General features: G+C 46.5%; 1 protein-coding gene and 1 long non-coding RNA gene across 2 annotated transcripts in view; one reads left to right on the top strand and one right to left on the bottom strand.

Annotated features, from left to right (window-relative positions):
• LOC116958360 (receptor-type tyrosine-protein phosphatase beta-like) overlaps positions 1 to 26843 on the top strand; it is a 43929-nt gene extending 17086 nt beyond the window's left edge. The window contains exons 4-23 of the mRNA XM_032980921.2: positions 930 to 1202; positions 1420 to 1692; positions 1909 to 2181; positions 3477 to 3749; positions 3967 to 4239; positions 4458 to 4730; positions 4947 to 5216; positions 5704 to 5970; positions 8259 to 8522; positions 9127 to 9217; positions 10626 to 10676; positions 11953 to 11979; positions 12595 to 12658; positions 14145 to 14235; positions 14654 to 14730; positions 15734 to 15868; positions 16350 to 16472; positions 17850 to 18010; positions 20195 to 20330; positions 20958 to 26843. Coding sequence (XP_032836812.1) covers positions 930 to 1202; positions 1420 to 1692; positions 1909 to 2181; positions 3477 to 3749; positions 3967 to 4239; positions 4458 to 4730; positions 4947 to 5216; positions 5704 to 5970; positions 8259 to 8522; positions 9127 to 9217; positions 10626 to 10676; positions 11953 to 11979; positions 12595 to 12658; positions 14145 to 14235; positions 14654 to 14730; positions 15734 to 15868; positions 16350 to 16472; positions 17850 to 18010; positions 20195 to 20330; positions 20958 to 21143 — 3581 coding nt within the window. The 3' untranslated portion in view covers positions 21144 to 26843. The remainder of the gene's footprint in view (positions 1 to 929; positions 1203 to 1419; positions 1693 to 1908; positions 2182 to 3476; positions 3750 to 3966; positions 4240 to 4457; positions 4731 to 4946; positions 5217 to 5703; positions 5971 to 8258; positions 8523 to 9126; positions 9218 to 10625; positions 10677 to 11952; positions 11980 to 12594; positions 12659 to 14144; positions 14236 to 14653; positions 14731 to 15733; positions 15869 to 16349; positions 16473 to 17849; positions 18011 to 20194; positions 20331 to 20957) is intronic.
• Positions 19891 to 21222, bottom strand: LOC142930783 (uncharacterized). Its single transcript, XR_012946732.1, has 2 exons — positions 21134 to 21222; positions 19891 to 20240 (listed from the first exon to the last, which is right to left on the bottom strand). It is a non-coding gene; the product is annotated as an uncharacterized LOC142930783 (long non-coding RNA).
• Positions 26844 to 27574: the final 731 nt, after the last annotated feature.

The raw sequence follows: 27574 nt of genomic DNA, 5'->3' as shown, positions 1-27574 counted from the left end.
GGTGCAGATAAAGCCATCTGTTCCCAATCTAATAGTGTTTGTTGACTTAATGACAGCATCCTATAAAATGTATATATACGGTAATTGTATGAAGGATTCATTATGCTTAAGGATGAATTAAGGATTCATATACCTGCCCAAAAGGCAGGTCCTGAGTTCAAGCTTCCTGCATCCCATATAAATCACTGTAACATCTATTAAATAGGCTTATGATATGTGCACGGAAAAGTCTGTACACACACACAAGCATAAACTGAGAAAATATCTTGAAGAATATCTTGGTAGAAATGTAAGATGTATCTGCTTGGGGCACCGTGGTGGCGAGATGTTATCTCCATCACCTGATATGCAGGAGGTCGTGGATTTGATTCCGACCCTGTTGCTTGTATATTTGGAGTTTGCAAGATCTCCACGTGGTCACGTGCATTTTCCTTCGGGTTCTCCGGTTTTCCCCTCCATATTTAGAAAGATGTGTTTAGAGTATTTGGCTGCTATGAATTTCCACGTGATAAGCCATTTCGCTGAGCTATCATTTGTGACCAGGTCGTTTCTGCAAAAGTGTCAAAAGCTCAGTGGGCTTAACCTGGTAAAATAAAAAAAGATATTTTTTTACATATAGTTTGCTCAAATGAGCTATGGGATAGCACTCGTTTGAATGGACCGCCGTAAGTCAATGGTGTAAATTATATGGGTCCATAGTAGGAGCCATGGTCTCATTAGGATAACCACTGTTGGCTTCTCTCAAAATAGTACTTTGTTTTATGGACCCCGAATGGATAATTGGCTGATTGGACACTGTAAATAAATTGTAAATGTGCAGCCTTCCTGTTGTGACTGGTGGACTGTACCAACTGATCCACCCCTTTGTCAACAAGATGGCCCTTCACAGCCACCACCATTGTTTATCTCGTGTGTGTTTTATGTTGCAGTTCCTCACACTGTTGAAAATGTCACTCTTGAAAATGAGGGCACCACCAACAGCCTGACAGTGAACTTCACCAGCGCCACTGGGGATGTGACTCAATACACAGTTGAACTGGTGGACACAACCATTGGATCTGTGGTCAAGTCAGAAAATCTATCAAACGACACAACTGTGCACATCTTTAATGGTCTGATCCCGGGCCAGCGTTACCAAGTCCATGTCACCACAGTGAGTGGAAACTGTACCAGCCCTCCAGTGACTGATGAAATGTGCACAGGTAAGTTTGCACACAAAAAAGTAATCACACTCTTTTTAAAAGTAAAGAAAACAAGAATAATCATTCCTACGAATGTATTCTCAATCAACGATGGGCTGATCCCTATGCAAGACTTAAAATCTGCAACGTTCTGACTGGGGAAGGTGAAGCCTCTAGTAAAGTGCTGCTGAACAGCCACCACCATTGTTTACCTCGTGTGCATGTCTTTATGTTGCAGTTCCTGAAACCGTTCAAAGTGTTACTCTTGAAAATAACGGCACCACCAACAGCCTGATAGTGAACTTCACCAGCGCCACTGGGGATGTGACCCAATACCCAGTTGAACTGGTGGACACAACCAATGGATCTGTGGTCAAGTCAACAAATCTATTAAACAACACAACTGTGTACACCTTTAATGGTCTGATCCCGGGCCGGCGTTACAAAGTCCATGTCACCACAGTAAGTGGAGACTGTACCAGCCTTCCAGTGACTGCTGAAATGTGCACAGGTAAGTCTGCATACAAAATAAGTCATTGCACTTTTTGAAAAGTAAAGAACACAAGATGAATCATTCATATAAATGCATTCTCTATCGACGATAGACTGATCCCTGAGCACGATTTAGATGTGCAGAAATCTGACTGAGGAAGGTTAGTCCTCTACTAAAGCGCCACTGAACAGGCACCACCATTGTTTATCTCATGTGCATGTCTTTATGTTGCAGTTGCTGAAACCGTTCAAAGTATTACTCTTGAAAATGAGGGCACCACCACCAGCCTGACGGTGAACTTCACCAGCGCCACTGGGGATGTGACTCAATACACAGTTGAACTGGTGGACACAACCAATGAATCTGTGGTCATGTCAGAAAATGTATCGAACGACACAACTGTGTACATCTTTAATGGTCTGATCCCGGGCCGGCGTTACCAAGTCCATGTCACCACAGTGAGTGGAAACTGTACCAGCCCTCCAGTGACTGATGAAATGTGCACAGGTAAGTCTGCATACAAAATAAGTCATTGCACTTGTTTAAAAGTAAAGAACACAAGATGAATCATTTATATAAATGTATTCTCTTTTGATGATGGGCTGATCCCTGAGCAAGATTTAGATGTGCAGAATTCTGACTGAGGAAGGTTAGTCCTCTACCAAAGCGACACTGAACAGGCACCATCATTCTCTTTGGGTCTTTTGGTAAAGTCACGTAGATAGAAAAATAATAAAAAAATCACGACGTTTCGATTGCAACACAAGCAATCGTCTTCAGTTGAAAAAATACAGCAAGCGGATCTGAAACACAGTAGGACCAATACCTCGGCCGTGGCTGATCATTGTTTTAACGCTGTGGGCACACATGAAATTGATTTCTCCAAGACGAAGGTACTCTGCAAACCCACCGGCTATCAACAAAGATGTGTTCATGAAGCCATACAGATATATAAAAACAGACACAATTTCAACCGAGAAGATGGGGACAAATTGAGCAATCATTGGAAGGACGTTATTAACAGTATAGTCAAAACTGGCTGTAAAGCTTCCATCCTACCTGCTGATGTAAGCAGTTATTTCTGACTCTCTGAGTTACATTACCTTGTTAAATGTCTTTACATTAACAGGCTAAATGTCTCACTCACATAGCCACTGTTTCCTTTTACTCGATGTGGCAGTGGCTCTCGTTGTTTAATAGGCTGAATGTCTCACTGGCACGGCCAACGCTGCGGTGGTTCTTTTGCGTTGACATGCTGGTCTCTCACAGTGCAGCGGCCAACACCGCAGCTTTTGTTGCCCACGAGGTGGCGTTGTGCCCGATTCTCTAACACTGACATGCCAATCTTCTCATTAACACAGCCGCTGCTGCGGGAGCCATCTCACCTTGACATGCTAATCTCTAATCTCTAGCAATACAATGGCTTCTTCAGCACCGTAGTCATGGGGTAACATTAACAGATTGACACGCTAATCTCTAGCAATACAATGGCCGATGTATATCAGGCTCTCCGATCTTACATTTACATGCAAATTCCATCTCTGGCCCCACCCACCCTTGGGTTCCTATATAACCTCTTGCTGCAGCAGTTCTCCCGCTATATTTCTTCTGCCTCAGCAATATTCGCCTGCTGTATTTTTTTTACCTGAAGACGATTGCTTGTATTGCGATCGAAACGTCGTGATTTTCTTTTTTCTACGTGACTTTACTGAAAGACCCAAAGAGTATGAATTCCTGCAGTCACGAAAACTTTAAGTCAACAACATCATTGTTTATCTCATGTGCATGTCTTTATGTTGCAGTTCCTGAAACCGTTCAAAGTGTTACTCTTGAAAATAACGGCACCACCAACAGCCTTACAGTGAACTTCACCAGCGCCACTGGGGATGTGACTCAATACCCAGTTGAACTGGTGGACACAGCCAATGGATCTGTGGTCAAGTCAGATAATCTATCAAACGACACAACTGTGTACATCTTTAATGGTCTGATCCCGGGCCGGCGTTACCAAGTCCATGTCACCACAGTGAGTGGAAACTGTACCAGCCCTCCAGTGACTGATGAAATGTGCACAGGTAAGTTTGCACACAAAAAAGTCATCACACTCTTTTTAAAAGTAAAGAAAACAAGAAGAAGAATTCCTACGAATGTATTCTCAATCAACGATGGGCTGATCCCTGTGCAAGACTTAAAATCTGCAACGTTCTGACTGGGGAAGGTGAAGCCTTTAGTAAAGTGCTGCTGAACAGGCACCGCCATTGTTTACCTCGTGTGCATGTCTTTATGTTGCAGTTCCTGAAACCGTTCAAAGTGTGACTCTTGAAAATATCGGCACCACCAACAGCCTGACAGTGAACTTCACCAGCGCCACTGGGGATGTGACTCAATACCCAGTTGAACTGGTGGACACAACCAATAGATCTGTGGTCAAGTCAACAAATCTATTGAACGACACAACTGTGTACATCTTTAATGGTCTGATCCCGGGCCGGCGTTACCAAGTCCATGTCACCACAGTGAGTGGAAACTGTACCAGCCCTCCAGTGACTGATGAAATGTGCACAGGTAAGTTTGCACACGAAAAAAGTCATCACACTCTTTTTAAAAGTAAAGAAAACAAGAAGAATTATTCCTACGAATGTATTCTCAATCAACGATGGGCTGATCCCTGTGCCAGACTTAAAATCTGCAACGTTCTGGCTGGGGAAGGTGAAGCCTTTAGTAAAGTGCTGCTGAACAGGCACCGCCATTGTTTACCTCGTGTGCATGTCTTTATGTTGCAGTTCCTAAAACCGTTCAAAGTGTGACTCTTGAAAACAACGGCACCACCAACAGCCTGACAGTGAACTTCACCAGCGCCACTGGGGATGTGACTCAATACAAAGTTGAACTGGTGGACACAACCAATAGATCTGTGGTCAAGTCAACAAATCTATTGAACGACACAACTGTGTACATCTTTAATGGTCTGATCCCGGGCCGGCGTTACCAAGTCCATGTCACCACAGTGAGTGGAAACTGTACCAGCCCTCCAGTGACTGATGAAATGTGCACAGGTAAGTTTGCACACGAAAAAAGTCATCACACTCTTTTTAAAAGTAAAGAAAACAAGAAGAATGATTCCTACGATGTATTCTCAATCAACGATGGGCTGATCCCTGTGCAAGACTTAAAATCTGCAACGTTCTGACTGGGGAGGTGAAGCTTTTAGTAAAGTGCTGCTGAACAGGCACTGCCATTGTTTTCCTCGTGTGCATGTCTTTATGTTGCAGTTCCTGAAACCGTTCAAAGTGTGACTCTTGAAAATGAGGGCACCACCAGCCTGACAGTAAACTTCCTCAGCGCCACTGGGGATGTGACTCAATACACAGTTGAACTGGTGGACACAGCCAATGGATTTGTGGATAAGTCAGTAAATCTATCAAACGACACAACTGTGCACAGCTTTAATGATCTGATCCCAGGCCGGCGTTACCAAGTCCATGTCACCACAGTGAGTGGAAACTGTAACAGCACTGAAGCGGATGCTGAAATGTGCACAGGTAAGTCTGCACACGGAAAAAGTCACCACACCTTTTTTAAGTAAAGAAAACAAGAAGAATCATTCATACGAATGTATTCTCAATCCCTGTGCAAGACTTGAATCTGCAAGGTTCTGACTGGGGAAGGTGAAGCCTCTACTAGCGTGCTGCTGAGCAGGCACCACCACAGTTGTGATGCTATTGCCCTGTGCGGAGGCTAAAAGATAGTTCCACCTGTGACTGTGTAACAGAACAAACTATGTCGTGCTCCTCTGCAGCCCATTGAGAGCACAGAACGGCGGTACCAAAGCAGTTTGCCAGCTCATCACCGATGCCGTTGAATGGCAAAAAAACCCCATTGATTTATAGCTTTACTTGCTTTTCCAAAAACGATTTGCGTATTGCTATAACACACCGTACGACAGAAGAGCAAGGCTCTCTTGTGCGAATCAAGTCAACTGCTGTCAAGGTTGTAACACGCTTGTTTGTGCGGTATTCTTTCTTTCAGATCCTAGCTTGGTTACAAACTTGAACCTCAATACACATCACAATAAGAACTTGTCAGTGAGCTTTGACAAGGCTTATGGCAATGTAGATAATTATACCGTGATACTGACCAACGGTAACACATCTCTAGATTCAATAAAACATCTAAATCCTGACCAAACGGAGTGCTCTTTCGAAAATTTGCAGCCATGCACCAAATACCATGTCTCGGTTACCACGTCCAGTTCATTTTGTAGAAATACTCTCGAGTCAAGGCCACAACTCACATGTAAGTGTTGCGGATAAGATAAGTTGTCGCGTTAATATCCACGCAAAACAACATGTCTGTAATTAATATTGGCAATGCTGTAGTTTCTAATGAACACATTCCTGCGGAGGGAGCTAGTAGGAACGTTGGGTTGCTCGGTCAATGGCCAGGGTCAATGGCGGCGTGGTGAAATTTTGCAAATATGCCCGACTGTGAGGGCGGGCACAAGCCGGCGTGAGTAGGTTAAACGTTTAGTTTTATAAGGGCACCACGGGGTGACCAGCCCCTCCCCACCCAGCCCCACCCCTACCACCCCCCACCCAGCTCCACCCTCCCCACCCAGCTCCACCCTCCCCACCCACCCAACCCCTCCCCACCCAGCCCCTCCCCACCCTCCCCACCCCACCCAGCCCCTCCCCACCCTCCCCTCCCCACCCAGCCCTCCGTCCCCACCCAGCCCCTCCCCACCCTCCCCTCTCCACCCAGCCCCACCCCTCCCATTTTTGGATGCACGACGGACGGACACAATAATCCCCTGTGGGCTGGTGTAACCAGGAGGTTCCTACCAGTATAACATTTGTTTGTGACTCACGTGTGTGTATATACAAAAGAATGAGTGTAACAACCATTTGGAATTGCAGGCCAACAGAATTAAGGTAAAGTCGCAGCCCTGCAATTGCTATTCTTATGCCACTGCTGGAGAAAGGGGGCCCCACTAGAGGGAGCTTGAGATAACCCCTCTAAGAGGGAATTTTTAGGGTTTATGAGCTTATCTGAAATTCAGATGTCTCACAGCTCGGTCTTCCTGTGCCGATTGATGTTCGCGTTTGGCCTTGCCCACAGATTATATAGCATAATCGTTGTTATCTTTCTTGGTTCTTTTAGTTCTTTCTGTAGAACCAAGAATATGAATCCCTGCAGTCACGAAAGCTTTAAATCGAAATATAATCCTGGTTGTAACTTGTACAAAGAGCTTCCCTGACGGTTTTGGGGGATTGCAAAATAAAACTTTTCAATGGACTTTTCGACTACTTGAGTACTAGTTTGGCCCTGATACCAGCCAAACAAACGATCTTTGTTAGGAGTGCATTGGAAAATGCAACGCTGTGGCATGGTGCTGCACATGACCTTTGTGATTCAGTGGTGCTTCTCCAATGGTGGCACTAACCCAGTCGTATAAATTCCACGTTCTTATAGTGGGGGCCAGTCTATCCATAGGACGACCACTTCTAGATTTGAAGCTTTCGTGACTGCAAGGATCCATAATCTTTGATTCTATTCGGTAAAGTCACGTAGGTAAAAAATAAAACAACAAAAATCACGACGTTTCGGCCACAACACAAGTGGCCTTCTTCAGGTGAAGGAACAGAACTGTCAGGACGACAGCGCTTCAATGACCGGTGCTAAGATTCGCAGCGTCTTTTAAGCTCGGTGGGAGGAGCAGGGCGCCTTGACAAGGGAGTTTACATCTCAACAATATCTGTGTTAAAGTGTTGAAGCAGCAGGGTGTTAAAGTCAGAAAATTAGCTGGGGGATTAGCATGTTTTTGTTGTGTAGAGGGTGCAGAGGATGGGTCACTGTGTGTGTGCAATAGAAACGGAAAAAATTAAAAATTAAGCAACCATTGGAAAGACGTTTTAAATCATACCAAACGTCAAGTAATTTCTAACAGCAATTTCAAGTAATGGTATACCAAGCATATTCCTTCCGAACTTTCTATTAAACCCTTTTTTCTACTCTCCCCTGACAGCACATTCTTGCCGATATTAATTTTTTTCCGTTTCTATTGCACACACACAGTGACCCATCCTCCACACCCTCTACACAAAAACATGCTAATCCCCCAGCTAATTTTCTGACTTTAACACCCTGCTGCTTCAACACTTTAACACAGATATTTTTGATATGTAAACTCCTTTGTCAAGGCGCCCTGCTCCTCCCACCGAGCTTCAAAGACGCTGCGAATCTTAGCAGCGGTCATTGAAGTGCTGTCGTCCCGACAGTTCTGTTCCTTCACCTGAAGAAGGCCACTTGTGTTGTGGCCGAAACGTCGTGATTTTTGTTGTTTTATTTTTTACCTACGTGACTTTACCGAATAGAACCAAAGAGTAAGGACGACCACTGTTCACAATCACACAGTGCTGTTTGTTTGCATCAGCCATGAAAATATGGCAATGGACTGCGTCTAGCCATGACCAGGATTTGAACTTTAAACTTTTCCAGTCAGAGAGGGCCCTGCATTAGTAACCACCCTGCCATTTTCTCTCCTAAAAGTATTTTTTTTTTATCCCATGTCTATGTGTTAACAGATCCAAACCAAGTGGGGAAAGTCACACCAAAAGTAAAGAATTACAATCACATCGATATACAGTGGGTACAACCCGAAGGAAATGTCGAATTCTTCAATGTGGTCTTATCAAAAGATTCATCGGTTCATTGGGCAGGCGTTTATAACTCAAGCGAAAGTTCCCATGCCACCGGTGCATTGGCCTACAGCACTACGTACAATGTGTTAGTAGAGGCCTGCTGCCAGAATTTATGTTCGCCAGATGTCAACGTTTACGTGAAAACATGTGAGTTTATGGTGTTTCAAGCAAAGATGATATTTCATCGCCACTTTTTGTACCATCCTGTTTTCCAGTGGCCATGTTTCTAATCTGTACGCATATCCATACATTTCATATCATTTAAAGATTAAAAAAAACATTTCAGTAGATTGGTTGGTGGTTCTCAAAAGTGGTCCGTGACGGTCCTCCAGGTGGTCCACGGGGCTGTGACGCAAATGCAGGTTTTATCCGGAAATAATGACAATGTTTATACCTTTTCTTTTGGATATATTAATATTTTACTTATGTTTAATTAAAAAATGAAGTTGGGTAAACTACCCGAATTAAAACTAACCTAACTCTAACGTCTAATCATTAAGAAACACAATCTTTTAGCTGCATACATTTTTTTAATGTTCCTGTAATATGAATCATTTTGTATTACTAGTATTTAGAGATAAGTTAATGCATTTTCTCACCAGGGTGGGGGGCTGGCTAGCCCTTGGAAACGTTTGCATCAGCTCAGTGGTCTGCGGGCCAAAAAAAAGTTGAAGAAACACTGCTGTAGAATGTAAAGTGTTTGTTTTTTTTAAACCGCTTTGTAAATGGTTATGTGGTCTGTGTTTTGCAGGCCCAAATGTCATTCTGATTGCTTGCCTGACGACTGCAATGATTGTAGTGATTGCTTGTGCTGTCAGTGGATTCCTGTTTTATCGACGAAGGTAATGGCCCTGCACTTGAATAGATAGAAAATTCACATTCCGTACGCTCACCCAGATCGATAGTGTACAAGTACTGCTTTTTAATTGCAAACACTTTCCTCACGGCATTCAGTTGGTGGCTCACGATGTTTAAAATGAAATCATAATAGCAGCCAGGTTGGGTACCGGAACGGTGTCTCAGACAGTTTAGAGGACCATTGATGAGATTTCTGTGTGTTTTTTTAAATGTTATTCTAATTCTTCTTTTCGTAGCATATACGGTATGTTATTTGTCTATTAATTGTCATTCTTAAATATGTTGAATTGTTAGTCAGGCGTGATTCTCTCACAATGCACGTCATCATGGAGGATACAAGCAACAAAAATTAACGAGCGGACAATATGTCCCGATCCCATATCTGTCCCTCCACATAAAACGTTACATTTCTTTTGCACATCCGACCAGCCACACAAGCCTTCTGGAAATGCATAATGCAATCAGTTTGCTTGTGTTTATACAATGCTGCTGAAATGTACGTACTCCCAGAAGTTTGTGTGGCTGAAATACTGTAATGTTTATGCAGAGGTACCGATATGCTATTGTGTATTGCCTATTTGCGTTTTGTTGATAATAGATGATTCGTAACCCACGATGTAGGAGAACGATGATAGCTAAGGCCCTTTGTGCTGAACTCTCTCACATATGGATTATTAAAAGTATCACAAAATTTTGCTTTCATTTGGTTTAGTTTGATTTGAGTTCAACGAACTCCACGCGCATGTTGATTTTGTAACAATATTTCTGTAATTTATTCGCAACATTCTCATCATGTCCATTACAGTACACACAGATGCCTCCAGCCACCTGCAATAGTAGTCACATTGTCCACTGCTAGGCCGCCACACACGTGTATGTATGTTGAACTTTTTTGGCACTCTACATAGCCAGCCGTGCTAAATCGGAGGTGCAAGGGGAAGGGCAACACATTAAACATGAAAGCAGTTCTAATTCAACGAGTTTTCAATCTAGATGATGATTTAAAAGTGCACAGCTCAAGCGGCTTCCTAATATCGGAAGGAAGAGCGTTCCAGAAGCGCATCTGAAAGCGCGATGCGGTGACCTTTTTTTATTATGTTTTATTTTTATTACTTTGTTTCCATTCTACGTGACTTTACCGAAAGAACGAAGAAGAAAAAATGCGGTGACCGTCTTTGTTCGATGGCCAACCATAAAGCCGCCACTGCTGCGAGGATGACCGGAGTTTGTGTGGTTTATGCCCCCTTAAATGTGTGATACCCGAGGGCAGAGAACTGCGTGCACCGTGGTTGAAATGCCAACGAATCATAGCAGTACGCCACAATGGACGTGGTGCATCCGAGGGTTAAAACAACATCATTGACATCGTTGTCCATTGCTGCATTTTCTTAGGAAAGACAAGGAGCCCGACAGAGTTCCCACAAATAAACTAACTTCAATGAGGTAACGCAGACACGGACAAAACACGCACGGCACAATTACCGCCATTTGCAATTGGCACATCGACGTGCTGGGCCATCCCGGAGCAGCTCGGGAGGGACCAGGTTGTTTATTCCACTGCCGTTGACGTCACACACAAGCATGTGACCCGTGTTAGTGACCTCTGAGCTTGCAACCTCTGCACCCTGCTCCGGTTTGTGCTGGGAAGGGGTGTGGTGAAGCTGTGTTGAGCTGTACTGACTGACGTCACGCATAATGAATACCTCGCCTCTGATCGCACTTGACCTTGAGCTAAATGCGGATTTCTTGTGAAGCCAAGGGTTAGGTCCGACTCGGATTGGCAAATGGTCAGTGGAAAACCAGCCTAAACGTGACGGTTTCATGCTGGCTCGACTCGGATGTGCCACTGGAATAGGGGTAAAGCGTAAGACGCTTTCTCGAGTCGACATCTTGCCATGGTGGAGAGATGTTAACTACCTGGCCTGGTATACAGGAGGTGGTGGATTGATTCCGACCCTGAAGCCTGCTTATTTAGATTTTTTTCTTGTTCTCCCCGTGGTCACGTGGATTTTTCTCTGGGTCCTCCGGTTTTTCCCTCCACATTTAGAAACATGCATTTATGAGTATTTTGGCCTCTGTAAATTTTCACGTGATAAGCCACTTCGTTGAGGGATCATTTGTGGCCACGTCGCTTCTGAAAAAGTGCTGTATAGTTCAGTGAGCCTTACTTGGTAAAATAAAAAAAATAGTTTAATAGGTAGTATTTCTCCCTGCCCGTGGGTTTGTGTGCACACAGAAACGTTCCCATACACCTAATCTTGATCTGAAGCTTTCGTGACTGCAGGAATCCATACTCTTTGGTTCTTTCAGTAAAGTCACGTAGGCGTGACTTTTACGTAGACGTGACTTTACCGAAAGGACTAAAGAGTACGGTTCCCATACTCGCGAAGGGGAGCAGCCTGCTACACCATGAGCTATTGTGGAAAAATAAGTTTTGGCTTACCAGTTACGTGCCACCTACTTCAGACGAGCGGTTACCTGGAAGATATGCTGCACCCAGCACGCCACATTCAGTATTCCTCTCACTATGGCTGTCCGCTACGAGTAATCTGGACACTCCAGTTTGATAGTGTACCAGAGTATGTTCAGTGAGAAATTAAGCTCTGATCATGAACTAAAAACGTGCTAATGGTTGCATCGATGCGTCGTCGCATACTGAATTTTGTTGATCTTGTTTGCTGATTTTGCGAACGTTGTTCTTGCATCTGTGTGATTATAGGAAAAGAAATCCAGTGCCTTTTAGCAAGTAAGTCTGAGTGTGTCTGAGTGGTAGCGTGACCAAGCGGTAGTGTGTTCGCAGCTTGTTGCTCGCACAGGTTTACGGTTAAAATCTAGCAAGCCATCCTGGTTAATGCTGCGGGCATATTAGCATAAAATACAATCCGTTTTCTTCAAAGTGAATATTAAAGATCCTGTGACATAATTTGAAAAAAAGTATTCCATTATTTGTCAGCATAATGGTCCAGAGTTAAAAATGACACCGCAAATGTTTTTACCTGGGAAGGGCAGAGCGCTTAACTCCTCTGCTGCAAACACCTTAACAGGACCCTCCTGAAATAGTTGAGACTCGGCGAGTCTTTCCTGCATAACCAAGCATATAATTAATACTAATGTACAATAATAAATAGAGGCCAATATATTGTGACAATTGTAATGTCCAGTGCTGATATGGAGCACATTAAAACGATACTGTCTTTACATAACGCATGCACGTGCACAGGGGCGCCACACTTAATTAATTGCCCCCCTAAAAGTCTTGCGTATTGTACAGATTAGATATTCGATATTCTTAATGAGTAACATTTAACGTTTTTTTCGGTTGCTTTTATTACAACAAACGTGTTGATTGCTCATTTTCCAGGTTTCCGGATTATTATAAGAAGCGCGAGGCCGACTCTGGGTATTTATTTTCCGAGGAATACCAGGTTAGTGGGCCACCTACTTTACGAACCCGCATTGACCAGAATCAGAATCAGAAAGGGGTTTTATTCGCCATGAAAGTTCGCACAGACAAAGAATTTACTTTGGCAGGAAGGTGTATACATTCAACATATAGTAAACCTAAATCTAAAATAAGTGGTATACAAGTCTAAACTATACTAAAGGTACAAAGTCTAACTAACACTAAGGGGCTAAAGTATGTAAAATTTTGAATGAATATTGAATATAAAGTAGCTATAAGATACAATCTAAAAATACAAAAAATACAAATCGGGTAACATAGTGTAAATATGGCAAGGTGTCATTTTGTAGATAAAATGTTAAAGTAAATGTAAGCCCTTGGCCTTGTTGCAGAGGCCAGCAGCGGGTGGGAAGTATGGCCAAACAAGTCCCACATGCGACACATTATGATCAACCATTGTTAGTTCACTGGTGGATAAAATTCTCTCCAGGGTGCCGCCACCTCGCACGATCCTGCAATGTAACAAACCATCCAGAGGCCTGTACACAATATCATTTCATTGGTCGATCTCAGGCGTTTTTCTATTCCTTGTCTACCTCTTTGTTTTCATGCTTGACCGTCGTCCATCATCCCGCCTGCGACATATACCAATCGGAAATAAGTGATTCGCACATGCAGGATTCGACGCTTGTGTCGCGATGGTAAAAAACTTACTTTAGCCAGTGATTGACACGTCACAACATGTCGTTACAAGACTACCGCTGGGCATGGGGAAGTCCCGCCATAATCCACCATCGCTACCTTCTTAGTGTCCGTGTAAGCCGGAATTCCACCTGAATGTAATAACAACGTGTTACCTTTTTTAACCCCACCTCTACTACAGCTCAATGTCACTGCACTTTGTTCATAACCACTCTGCAAGTATTCAAATTCTTATGAAATGTTTTTTATTAAACAAATAAGGATTGAAGATCGAAACTTTCATGGGACCTCCTTTGCCAGTACCAAAATATGAGAAGAGGTTTTCCCCTTTTTTCTGGCAACAAAATCTTTTACGAGGAATCATGTCTGCATTAACCACAATATGTGACTTTTATATTTTTAGCTTTGATCATTTTGGTGACCCGGCTCACTGTTGCATCTGAGACTCGTCCCGGTTTCTTGACCTTTCACCTGGTGCAACAAAATAAAATAAACTGGACTCACCCTTTATAATCTGGTCAGGTTGTTAGAAGACAAGGCCATGTGTGCTGGCATCACCGGTCCCATTTTGCCACATTCGCAACACCGCATAGCAACTTGCCTCTAACAGGGAGACTAATGTCCCTTTGGCAAGTCGGTCCTGTTTTTGTGTTGTACTGTACAGAGAGCTGCTACCAGGGATCCTTTGGCTAGAATGCAGCAGGGCATTGGAGTGTTTGAGATGTGATGTAAGAAGGTGCTTTGAGATGCTGAGCCGTTTGAGCACCCAATTTCACCAATTCTGGTCAATTTCTCACACCTGTCAGGAGCTCAGCAGCGTTGGCAAGGGTCAAGCGATGGAAGCAGCGACACTTGCTGAAAACCGAACCAAGAACCGTTACACCAACATCCTCCCGTGTGAGTGTTTTTCGGCTGACACTGTCCCCTGAGCGTCTCAGTGAGGGCTGAGTTTTTTCCCACTACAGATGCCTAGCCATGCTACTGACTTCACACGCAATAAACCAGACCATGTAGATGAGACGATGCAGTGAGACTTGTGTGCTTAGTGTACGCAGAGTGAACGAGTTGAGACACGTGTAGATTATGTAATGACGTCGTGATCACGCAGCGTAGTGACAAACGTCACGAGCAAATTATTGAGTCGTAAGCCATGACCCTGGCTCCGCTTGTCCCAGAGCCAGATTCATATATCTGCTGAGGACAGTGCATCACTGTTTGGTTCTGGCTCGGCATGGCACGTATCAGTGAATATAAGAAACCTCGAAGAAACCTCGATTGATGTTTGTCTTGCATTGGCCGTCGCCCCATCCGGCAGTTGACGTCACCAGAGTGAAGCTTGCATCTGTCGAGGACATCCCTCACTCGGACTACATCAACGCCAACTACATCAAGGTGAGTATCACTATGACCGCCGCCACCACCATCACCACTACCACACTCCGTCAAGAATGTCCATCACTGACATCAACACCAAATGCATCAAGGTCCATTCACACAATCTACGCATTCACACGGCCATAAATACTTATGCATAGCCAGATCTGTATTTATGTGTAGCCAGATCTCCCTTGAGAAAGAGAGAGATAGAGACTGGTCTCAACTGGCCCTTGCACGTGCTAATGCTGCTGCCATTCATTTGGTTTGATGACTTTGGTTCGTGTTTAGAAATTAAGAGGTGAAGGAGTGTCTTCTAGTTTAAATATCGACAGTCATTCTAAGAAAGGTTTTGCCCCTTAAACCTAGGCAAACAAAACACGTGGCTGCCTTTCTCCTCCACTTGCGGCATTCCGTGCAGCTCACAAAGAAGTGTCGCGTGTGCGTGTGTGAGCAGTGGTGCAACGGTTAGCGAGCTACGCTACTAACCTGGCGACCACCAACACTACTGATGAATATCTGAACCAGTCCTGGGCCTTCACAAGGTCAACTCGGCCTCAAATGAGTGCCTTGTGCGATGTGTAAACATCGCCATTTGGGAGACAGAGGCGGCCAGGAATGGTGCTGGCCACCCAACCCCTTTGTGTGCCGTGCCGGCCTTCATAGGTGCTCGCTAACAGCACTTTCCCCAACAGCCTGTAAAGCCTATACGGGGGATCTTTGTCTATATAGCGGTTAGCGCACTGCACTATGGACCTGGTGACCCAAGATCGTTTCCCTCTCGCGGCCAATAACAGTGACGAATATCTGGACAGGTCCAGGGCCTTCTCTAGATCGACTAAGCCTTATTTTAGTACCTGATGTGGTTTATAAACATCAGCATTGGGGTGACGAATGCAGGGTGGGTATGGTGTTGGCCACCGGTTCCCTCGTGTACAATTGTCAGCCTTAATAACAGCACTTGGCCCAACGGTATGTTGAAAGGCTACATGGGGGATCTTTGTCTCTGTGCGGCGCGCAGGGCCACTCCTCGTCACGGGAGTACATCGCCGCGCAGGGGCCCCTGGCCGGCACGAGGGAGGACTTCTGGAGGATGGTGTGGGAGCAGAAGGTCAACCAGATCGTGATGCTCACCAACTGTGTGGAGCGTGGGCAGGTGAGTGTCAGCACTGACCGCGGTCATGGGTCGGTCTAGGTAGTGGTTCATTCACCCCTCACCCCCAACTCCACTGACCCCCTCCCCACCAACTCTACTCCATCCCCGACCACCCCGACCATTGCTCCCACAAAGTTCCGCCGTATAGCCTTGAAACAAACCGTAGGAGCAAGTGCTGTTAGCGAGCAGTTTTAGTTTTCCACTTCAGCCAAATTGCAGCATTCGCATGTAGGTTTGCGTACAAATCTCGCCCATCGTCAGTAATGCATCACACTCCACGCGAGCGTTTAGTTCAGGCTCATGGAGCGAACGAGATGATACAATCGAGACGTGTCACCCCCCCACCTTCACCCCCCTCCAACTCCCCACCACTCTATGAAGGCCTCCGCCATGGGAGTCGCTCGACCCGTACTTGACCGCGCTGATTTGCCGCTCGCTGCCTCGCGTTCTGTCTCTGCTCCGTCCGCGTGGCTCCCCTCAGCCCAAGTGCGAGTGCTACTGGCCCATGGACATCACGCCAGTGCGCTACGGTGACATCGGCCTCGTAATGGAGTGGGACAAACCGAGCCCCGAGTGGACGATCCGACATTTGGTGGTCAAGAACGTGAGGCCCGCACGCTCACACCCCCCGAGCATTCTTGCACGCACGCACGCACACCGTATGTGGGCATCAGGCATTCGCGCACAAGCATGTACGCACACGCGCTCAGAAACACGCGCTCCCATGAAACGTGAAAGCACATACACGTTCGCTTGCACGCAAACGCACGCACGCACACACACACACACCATTATCACGCACTCGCCTAGTGCATGCGTGCGTGCATGAATGCACACAACCCCCAATAAGTCACTGACTGGAGGGCCGGATGTTGTTAATGAGGAATACATTTGAGGGGATGAGACGAGCGAAAGAAGTAATTTTTTTGCTGCCATTTGTGTAAAGGTTACAAAGAAAGGCACCTTTCAGTTGCCAATCAAAAAAGAAAACTCGTGAAAAGTGCCTTGTAAAGTGCTTCCCTGTGGGTCGTCGCGCATTTCCCTCACGTCAGTTGAAATGTTTCATGAAAAGTCTCCTTACTCGTCGGAGCACTCTTCTGTGTCAAAAAAGAAGAAGTGTAATTCTTGGTGTTAGAAATGACCGTGGGAATTTGTTTGAGATTTTGAGTAAATAGCAGCCCCCCCCCCCCCCCCGACCTCCGTATCTCTAGACCACATTCGGTAGCATAAGACCACTAACAAACAGCTGTTACAGGAACTCCTCCGCTACCTCTGCAGAAGATGTCTTGCTGTGCTCACAGCGAAGGGCTTCATGAGCGATGATCCCCGCTCCCCCTGCACGTTTCGTGTACGGACGGTCGTTCCCACCAGTGCGTCATTCTCACGGAATGTTGTCTCCGTTGACTGCAGTGGGCTTAGAGACGGGGTTCCTTCTTGAGGGGAAGTGCCACCATGACCGGTAGCCGCGATGCAGCGAGAATTACATTCGTTACGGTGCGCTGGGCGCACTGATATTTGCTGAGATGAACCCCCGCCAGAAATTAAGCCCTGGCCATGACCTTAAGCGCAAACAACCAGCCTCTTAAGGGTCCACGCTGTCAACAGACGGCAGCTACGAATGTTTATTTTTACTCTCTCACCCCTCCCCAGACATTATCACCACCACCACCACCACCGTTCCCCTGCGGCCCTCCCACCATTGACTGCAAACCGCTATCTCCTTCCTTGCAAACCGCCATCTCCTTCCTTGCAAACCGCATTTTCTCTCTCCCGTGCCAACCGCCATCTCCTTCTTGGCAAACCGCTATCTCCCTCCTCGTAAACGACGTTCCCTCTCCCATGCAAACCGCTGTCTCCCCAGAGAAGTAGGCACGTGACCAGCCGGCACAGCTAACGCGAGATGTACTGCATATTGAATGTGGCGTGCCGGGCGCACTAACCGCCGCTTTCTCCCTGCGCCCCCTCCCCACCCCCGGCTCAGCATAAGACAGATGAAAAGCGATCGCTGTACCACTTCCACTTCACGGCGTGGCCAGACCACGGCGTCCCCGACACGACGGACTCACTCACCAACTTCGTGCGGCTCTTCCGCACCCACGTGAACACAACGAACAAGGGCGGCCCCATCGTTGTGCATTGCAGGTGCGGCGGCGGTGACGACGACTCGAACGATCGTGACGATGACTACGATGGTGATGTGTGATGATGATAGACCGTGATCGACGCTGGCTTTGGCAAGGAGGGTCACGATGGTCATGGAAAATCGTGAATTAAAAAAAAATCCCCATGACAGCTTGCAAGTGGCTGTAGGAATGCATGTAGATACGTTGAACTTCTTTTGCACCATACCTAGCCAAACGTGCTAATCGGAGGTGCGGGGGAAGGACGAAGAACAAAAAGCAGTTCTAAAGAAATTAGTTTCAGGTTATCACCGTCCTTTACTTTCAAAACGTCCGCATGTCATGTGCTGAAATGATAGACTTTTTTACCGAGGTGGCCATGGTGGAGCAGAGTGGGGGAAGGGGGGAATGGGGGGCAGCTGGGAGGGTGAGGGGGAGGAGGGCATCAGGATCGTTTGGCTGTCCCAATGTGAACTGGGCACACCAATGCTTTTGAATCGATCTGGAAAGAATGCATATTACAAAAATGACTGAAATTAGCCACTCGATTTGTGATTGATTTTACTTTTAAATGTGTTATTTTATTAATTTATTTTTTCAAATAAATACCTACTTATTTTTTTTACGTTGCAGATTTTAGGTGGGTAATCACCCCAACTTATTCTGTGACCTTTCCGCGAATTATTGCGTTTTCCCCGCACCTCAGCCATTAATTTTACTCAAGATAATCGTGACAAAATTGTGGCCTTGATTATAAACGAAATGCCAAGAAACTGAACGGACCCAAGAAGGCGTTCCCTCAGGAGATGGAGAAATTGAATCGGCTCGTGTACAGGTGCTAGGTGGATCATCGCATCGCAGGATCGTGAAAGATAGCGGTGACTTTGGGGGACGCCTTCATCCAGCAGTCGATTGACCAAGGCTGACCGATGCTGGTGACGGTGTGCACTGTGGCAGTCAAATCACAAACATCACAGAAAGCAGTGGGAATAGTAAATAGAGGGGAATGGTAGAAGCGCAGCCCTGCTGTGTTTCTTGCTCACGCCACTGCTGGCAGAAGGGTCTCGGCTCGACGGAGATCCAGAGGGCAACTCCAGAGGGCAACTCCAGAGGGCAACTCTAGAGGGCAACTCTAGAGGGCAACTCCAGAGGGCAACTCCAGAGGGCAACTCCAGAGGGCAACTCTAGAGGGCAACTCCAGAGGGCAACTCCAGAGGGCAACTCCAGAGGGCAACTCTAGAGGGCAACTCTAGAGGGCAACTCTAGAGGGCAACTCCAAAGGGCAACTCCAGAGGGGAACTCTAGAGGGCAACTCCAGAGGGCAACTCCAGAGGGCAACTCCAGAGGGCAACTCTAGAGGGCAACTCCAGAGGGCAACTCTAGAGGGCAACTCCAGAGGGCAACTCCAGAGGGCAACTCTAGAGGGCAACTCTAGAGGGCAACTCCAGAGAGCAACTCCAGAGGGCAACTCTAGAGGGCAACTCCAGAGGGCAACTCTAGAGGGCAACTCCAGAGGGCAACTCCAGAGGGCAACTCCAGAGGGCAACTCCAGAGGGCAACTCCAGAGGGCAACTCCAGAGGGCAGTTTGGCCTTCCTCCGTCATGCTGGCCGGAGGTCTTGGAGGAAGAAGAGGTTGGGTGTACCCACACTTTACCCCACTGCACTCGACCTGCCGCTTGACCAACTCTGTCGTGTTCCCATTTATACTGTTGGGTGGATAGGTGATGGGGGGGGGGGGGGGGAGGCTGAAAGAAACTTGCCCGTTGCTTCAACTGCCGAGCCGGGAGGCAGTTGTTGCATTCTGCAAACTAAACTTTTATTTCTACCAGGTAAGGCCCACTGAGCTGTATAGCTCTTGTTCGGAAGCGACCTGGCCACAAATGATAGCTCAACGAAGGGGCTAATCAAGTGGACATTTATTGCAGCCAAATACTCTAAATGCGCGTCGATTCTAAATGCGGAGGGAAAAACTGGAGGACCCGGAGGAAAATCCATGCGACCACGGGGAAAACATGCATACAGGCATCAGGGGTCGGGATCAAACCTGCGACCTCCTGTATACTAGGCGAGGTAGTTAACATCTTGCCTCTAGCCACCCTAGCCAGCCAGAGGGAATAAACACGAGCCCAGTTCGAATCGAAGTCAAGCACGGAATTTAAACGGCGGCGCTCTGTGCGTTGCGTCTCCGTGCACGTGTGGGAGCAGCGCGGGCGTCGGGAGGACCGGCACCTTCATCTCGCTCGACCACCTCCTGCAGGACATCGACAAGAAGCCGGAGATCGACATCTACGGCATCGTGCATGACATGCGCATGAGTCGCGTCTTGATGGTGCAAACCGAGGTGCGGCCGCACGCCCACACACTCGCACGTTCGCACGCCCGCTCACTCGCACACTCACACACCTGCCCGCTCACACACTCAGACGCTCACCCACCGGCACACTCACACATCCGCTCGCTCGCACACTCACACACCTGCCCGCTCACTCGCACACTCACACACCTGCCCGCTCACACACTCAGACGCTCACCCACCGGCACACTCACACATCCGCTCGCTCGCACCCCCGCACATCCGCTCATAGAAACACCCGCACACATCATCGCACTCACACACTTACACACTCACACACTTACACACTCACTTGCACACTCAAGACACCCACACACCCGCTCAAAGACATACTCGCACAAAGACACACTCGCACACCGGCACACCCACACACCTGCACGCTTGCACACCAGTGCACACTCGTACGCTCGCACACTCGCGCACTGGATGACAACCTGTGGAATTTTTAAAAAAATAAAATCTTATCTTGTGCACGTAATGTGGCTATTAAAATAAACAATGCAGGTGCAATTAAATTCGCGCGCGAACACTTGACTAAAGTTGCGCAGGCTGCCGTCGACTCGGCTGAGACCGAAGAGACTAACATGCTGACCAAGGCGGACGTGCTATTTGCAGATGCAGTACATATTCATCCACAAGTGTATACTCAAAGTGCTGGAGGAGGAGAAGAAGAAGGACTCCGACTACGAGGTGATCTACTCCAACGAGGGCATCTACGAGAACAACATCGTCGACAACTTCCACATGGAGAAGAGTAACCAGAACAACAACGAGAACCACACATTCCTTACCGACAAGTGAAATGGCGCGGCCCAGCCGGGGCCTGCCAAGCAATGGGGGGGGGTCGGCAGGACGGACCCGTCGGGACAATCCATTCTCATCGTCGTTGGGGGGGGGGGAGGTGGGGGGTGTGGTGTCTGGGGGAGGAGAGCAGAGATGAGAAGATCATTGTAGCTTGTCACCATTCTTGGCTCTTGTACATGGCTGATGGTTTGTTTCAAGTCGCCAAAACGTCCGTCTCTTGCAATTGCAGGCGACTGCTTTCATTGTAAGCGGTAACGGTGATCCACAGGAGAATTTTCTTTCATGGCACAATGCCGCAAAATTGACATTTACGCGCCCCCCCCCCCCCCGCCCCCAATGAATGCACCACGGGCTAAATTCACGAACGAGCAGCACAAACTGCGAGTTTCATACCGTCGTTCGGTTGCCAGAGTCCACGCTCCACACGGAATGGTGTTGGTATGGTTTAGTCCCAACGACGGGGCCCTCGGCGTCGATTTCCGCGGGTGTGCGCCGTACGGCTCTCCGGCGTGTTTTCCGGTCGTACCGTGCGTGTCGTTCCCGCACGATGTCCCGTGTTTCGTTCCACGTGCTGGGATGCTTTGTCTGTTCCGGAAGAAGTTCCCATCACGTGGAGTGCTGTATTATGACATTCACTCAATATTCTGGGAGCTTGACTTCATTTCCTTCATTTTTACCAAATTGAATTGGTGCTTTTGTACATTGGCTTGCCCGACAATATCGTTTGCGTAGGTCAGTGTTTCTCAAACTGTTTTGGCCCGTGGACCACTCAGCCGATGCAAACATTTCCGTGGACTACCCAGCCTCCCCCCGTCTGATGACAACATGCATTCACTTCTCTCTCTAAATACCAGGAATTAAAAAAAATATTCATATTACCGGAACATAAAAAAAATTATGCAGCTGTAAGCTTTCTTTTTTTCACGGGTGGCATTTAGATCTTAGGGTTAGCATAGTTTAATCAGGGTAGTTTACCTAAATAATTTTTTGTTAATTAAATATGAGTAAAATTTTAATGTCCGAAACAAAAGGTGTATAAGAGTTTTTTTATTTCCAGATCGAGCTGCATTTGCATCACAGCCCCGCGGATCACCTGGAGGACCGCCGTGGCCCACCTGATGGCCCGCTGACCACACTTTGAAAACCACTGGTGTAGATTGAAGAAGCTCTCAGAATGTGGAGCAAAGCGGCGGGACGCCATACCAAACGGCTGAATCGTTTGTGTTAGCCGAGGTCATTTCATCGGCGATTATTTAGGGAAGAGAGTGAGTCCTCTCCACCAAATCGCCCGGACGAACGAGATGCATGGGAGGGTTAAAATAAAACAAGAAATATTCATGCGGTAGTTTCTGCACCAGTGAACTTGTATATATTTGATCCCCACTCATTTTTTTTCAACAGCATGCATACTTAAGCCATTCAGGAGCCAAAAGAGATTATTTTAAAATGGAGACCTTGGAACAACAGATGTTGTGAAATACTATTGGCATAAACCAAGCAATTGAGTATTTATTTTTAATAAGATAATGGTGATGAGTCACAAACTGCCAACTGTGAGTTGATAATTTTTCCACACTGTCACCCAGCCAGATGCATTGATCATTGCTAATTGTATGTGTTCTTATGAACATACCGATTTTACGGTGCAAGCTACATCCATCATGGAAACTTTAAAAAGTCACTGCAAAGAATATATATTTTTTAAAGATGGAAAATAATTTATTTACAATTATTCTGATAGTCTAAACAAAATACCTCAAAATAGAAGCCACAGTGCCTCCCTTCCCAGTGACCGTGGGGTACCGCTCTTCTCTGATTAACGACCCTGAGCCACAGGTGTACATTCCACATTCCTATGTTGGGGACCAGTCTCTAAAATTAACCACTCAGTCATAGTCCGACGTGGATTTGAACTCGTGACCTCTCAATCACGAGCTGAGCACTTCGTGCAATGTGCCACCTGGATGAGCGTAAGTCGTTCTTGTTGCGAGTTGAGGGAAGCCGAACAGCAACGTTTATGTACTTATGTATATTCAACTTATTTTGCACTGTACGTAGCCAAAGCAGTTCTAAAGAAATGACTGTTCAATCTAGATGACCAGAGTTTGTGTGATGGCTTATGCTCATTGGCGAGATCAGCAAGGTATTGTGATTCATTTGTGGCAAGCACCTTGTTTATTTGTTCATGTTCAGGTTGGTGGGTGAGCCAGTGGACAGCTTCACAAGTAGCCTGGTGAATATCTGACATGCTGCCAGTGATTGATTGAAGCGGGCGGTGGTCTCACTCTGCGTACCACGGTTTGATATCGGTGACCGTGGTTGCACTGTGAGCTATTCTCAATTCTCCGTCAGTGTTGGAGATATCCGTATCAGCTGAACGATGTTTTTATGCGGGGCGCCACGGCGGCGAAATGTTAACTCGCCTGGTATACAGGAGGTCGTGGGTTCGATCCCGACCCTGACGCCTGCTGTATATTTGGAGTTTGCGCATTCTCTCTGTGGTCGCGTGGATTTTTCTCCGGATCCTCCGGTTTTTGCCTATATATTTAGAAACGTGCGTGTAAGAGTATTTAGCTGCTATAAATGTCCACGTTATGATAAGCCACTTCGTTGAGCTATCATTTGTGGCCAGGTCACTTTTGAAAAAGAGCTACATAGCTCAGTGAGCCTTACCTGGTAAAATAAAAAAGGTTTTTTTAGACTCGTGGTTTGTGGGGTAAATTGGTCCTTTTTACCCCGTTCCAATGCCTGCTCTGTTTGCCCATTGACGTTGACGCCGCTTGAGCCGTCGCCCGATTCTCGCTCGCGTTCCCCGCTCGTCAGCAGCCCTCGTCCGAGACAACGCTCGCCGTTGCGTCCTGCGCACGTCGGTGTAAAATACCGTGATGTGATGAGCACCAACCGGAAAGTATCTCGCCATTTTCATTCCTCTAACACTGCCACGTATTCAGGAGCGCAGGAGCACATCAGTAGAGATGGCTCACAATGGGAACTCAATTACATATTCACACGGCAAACGCACCGCAGATTATGTCCGCTTGTTCAAGTCCAGGCGCAAGGATTTCCGCTTCTCTCTCCCTGTGACTCACTGCCTCTCTCTACGAAGTGTCTTCATCCCCAGCACTGCTGTAATTGGCGTGCGATGTCCGACACTGCCCTGTTATTCTACCCAATATTCACTCCGTTGTCACCGAGCCACTCTGACTGGCGTGGTGGTGAAGTATGATAAGAAGAAAATAATTGCCCAACGGTATGGGGAGATCCTCATCCATCAGTGGATTGTACTTGTGCATTCCGTCCCAGGCAAGCAAAAAATAAGAAACCACGAATTTGTTTTGCTTTTTAAATTATTTCGACGCGCTTGCCGCGCGGGTTGTACCGTGCCTTGCGATGTGGCTGCATCCAGTGCCGGATTATCCCAGTAGCACAAGTAGCTACATATGTAGTAGCTACATATGTAGTAGTAGCTACGGGCTCCGCACTTTCAAGGTGCCCCACGCTAAATGCTTTCAAGCTATCAATTCCGGTTCAGTGACTCTACACTTGCTCTATTACTATAGTACTATACCGCCTTTAACTTTTACAAACGATTGGGTGTTTAAGGTTAGCGATTTGTCGTATTATCTGGCTGTGTAGCAAATGAAAAAAATACAATGACTTTACTGTGCAAGTTACAAATTTGTGTTTTAATATTTATGTGTTTTTTTTTATTTAGGGCCCCTTTATAACATATGCTACAGGCCCCACACGAGCTTAATCTGGCACTGGTGGTGCTCCCTCATCGTTGGTGCACTGGAAACTCCACATTCCCATGACGGGTGCCACTGTGCCCTTTTCACGACCACTTTACTTTCCACAGCGCGGTACTCACGTTGTCTAGCCCGCTAACGAATTATGCGCACAGCCGATCCATGCCAGATTTGAAAAGAGATTATTTTCATTGTCTTCTATCACGTGGTACAGTTGAAGATTATAGGTTTTTATTTTCCTTTGCGAAAGTTTTCAGGGTGAGCCGAACGTGTGTGTACATGTTAAAATATGGTGTAATGTCAAGTAATAATTTGTATATATGTTAATGATTTATAATTGTTTACGGTATAACGTTCAATGCTACGTGACACGTTGGGGCCATGATAATGGGTTTCCATGGAACTGATTGGAACTTGTCTTTTGTAATACTGTGTAAAACGACCAACAGGAATAACGAGTGTTCGCATAGAGAGATGCGCGCTTTTCACCTTGTGATTCCAGCCGGGCGTGGGGTTTCGACGGCACACTCCCGAATCGTGCAAGACGCGACACCAAGTGGGACACATCCACGTGTGAAGTGGCGATGCTTGCTACGTTCGCCGAGCAGCAGCCCGTGGTTGTTTCAGTTTTTTTCAGTTTCATTGATTAGGTATAGCCCTGTGAGCCATGCGGCTCTTGAATCGGGTGCAACCGCAACAAACAAAAACATGAACAAGGAACATCTTAAAGTGACTACGCGCAACAGAAAAATTAAGGAAAAAAAACAGCAAAGTCTTCCAGAAAAAGCACCGTACATCAACGCTGTGTGCAAAAATCCCAGTAAGACAATTTAGATTAAAGTTATCAGTCTAACTCTGTACGACAACAAACAAATATGGCTAAACCAAAACGTTTTCGAAATCACCAAAAAAACCCTATAAAAACCATGTAACAGTGATCATAGGATACTGTGATTCAAATTTAACAATAAACGATACACATAACATGTACGACCAAACTTTGCAGCCATAGCTGGCAGCACGAGTCACTCCATTGCAGCAGGAGTATCAGTAGGAGCATCCAAATTTCCCAATGCACCTTTAAAGATCAGCACACTATAATGAAAACTGAAGATCGTATTTTGCAGCGGTCATCCGGAGCGATACATTTCATTTCAGGCCACTGAATATCAGTGGCAGCTAGGGGTGTACAACTCCTCTAGAGCAGTTTTGAGTGAAGATCTCACAGGTAGTGAAATATCTCACAGGTAACGAAAGATCTCACAGGTAGTAAATTTTGATTTAAAGCTTTCGTGGCTGCAGGGATTCATATTCTTGGTTCTTTCGGTAAAGTCACGTAGAAGGGGAAAAAAAACCCGCCACTTTTTCAAATTTTCTTGTTGTGGTTTTCACACCTGATGACGATTGCTTCTGTTGCAGTCGAAACGTCGTGAGAATTTTATTGTTTTATATTTTTATTATTGTATTGTTTCCCTTTTACGTGACTTTACCGAAAGAAACCAAGCATATAGGTAGTGAAATGTTTGTTAATGGTCAGCGCGCCGTTTCTACTCCCATCTCCCGGAGCGGCAGCTTGAAGGCAGTGGGGGAAGTCTGTCAAATTCCCCAGCCTCCGTGTACACGGGAAGAAACCCCCACGGTGATGGGGACGTCACGGGAAGGTGGCTTGCGCATGGCGGGATTCAAAGTGGTGTTTGGGTCCTGTAGAGGCTCATATTGACTCTCCTGGAATACAATTTGGCTATGCTTTGGACAAGCTTTGCACCGACGGTTGTGGGACAGTATTGTCGTTATCGTATTCATGATGATCACGTCGTGTTATATATTATCATTGTGCGTTTTGATCGACTGTGCCAGCCAAACATAATTGTATTTTTTTTGTTTAATTTTACTGTGATTGTTATTACTGTTGTATATGAGTTCACGAATATATGTTGACTTCTGACGAGCTTGTTTTATGTCCAAAATCCGCTTGCTGAAACGTTACCTGCAAATTAGTAACGTCGCCTCCCATACTGCCAAAACTCGGCAGGAATATCTGAAAAATAGTCTTGAGATTCAGTGAGACTTTTTCAAAATATGTTCAAAGAATCCTCTTATTTTGCCCTATTTGCTAATTTTTGTGTAATTAATACGTTAATTTTATTGTAGGAATGTAGAGTACAATTATATAAGAACTTCTGCGGTAAAATGATGGCGAATTATGCACTTTTATCATCACTCCCTCGCACACGCCTCACTAATGTCGCGTGACGTCATACACGCCCCCTCTCCTCATCGGTCCCTTGAACGTCATCACTCCCTGTCGTCCACCTCACCCGTGGTGCGTGACGTCAATAACCCCCTCCGATCATCCCCCCCCCCCCCCCCGCATCTGGTGACGTCACCCCCAACGCACCCCAAATCTAGCGTGACGTCACCATCCTGCTCCAACTCGCCGGCGTCGCGTGACGTCAGGACACATTTCCTAATTACCTTCTACGTCCCGTGACGTCATTACCCCCCCCCCCATCCTCTTCACAACCTCACCTGAGTGGAGTCCCCACCTCACCTGACGTCGGGACTCGCCTCCTCTCAACAGCCCCTCCACCTCAGCCCAATCAACCCCCTCCCCTCGACCTCACAAGCGTGGCGTGACGTGATTACCCCCCCCCCACACTATCCCCCCCCCCCCGCCAA

This window comes from Petromyzon marinus, chromosome 3 (genome assembly GCF_048934315.1).
Source record: "Petromyzon marinus isolate PM22_M1 ecotype Great Lakes invasive population chromosome 3, UKy_Petmar_22M1.pri1.0, whole genome shotgun sequence".
Classification (NCBI taxonomy): Eukaryota; Metazoa; Chordata; class Hyperoartia; order Petromyzontiformes; family Petromyzontidae; genus Petromyzon; species Petromyzon marinus.
The sequence above is the reverse complement of the archived record's forward strand: the minus strand, read 5'-3'. Positions and strand labels throughout refer to the sequence as shown.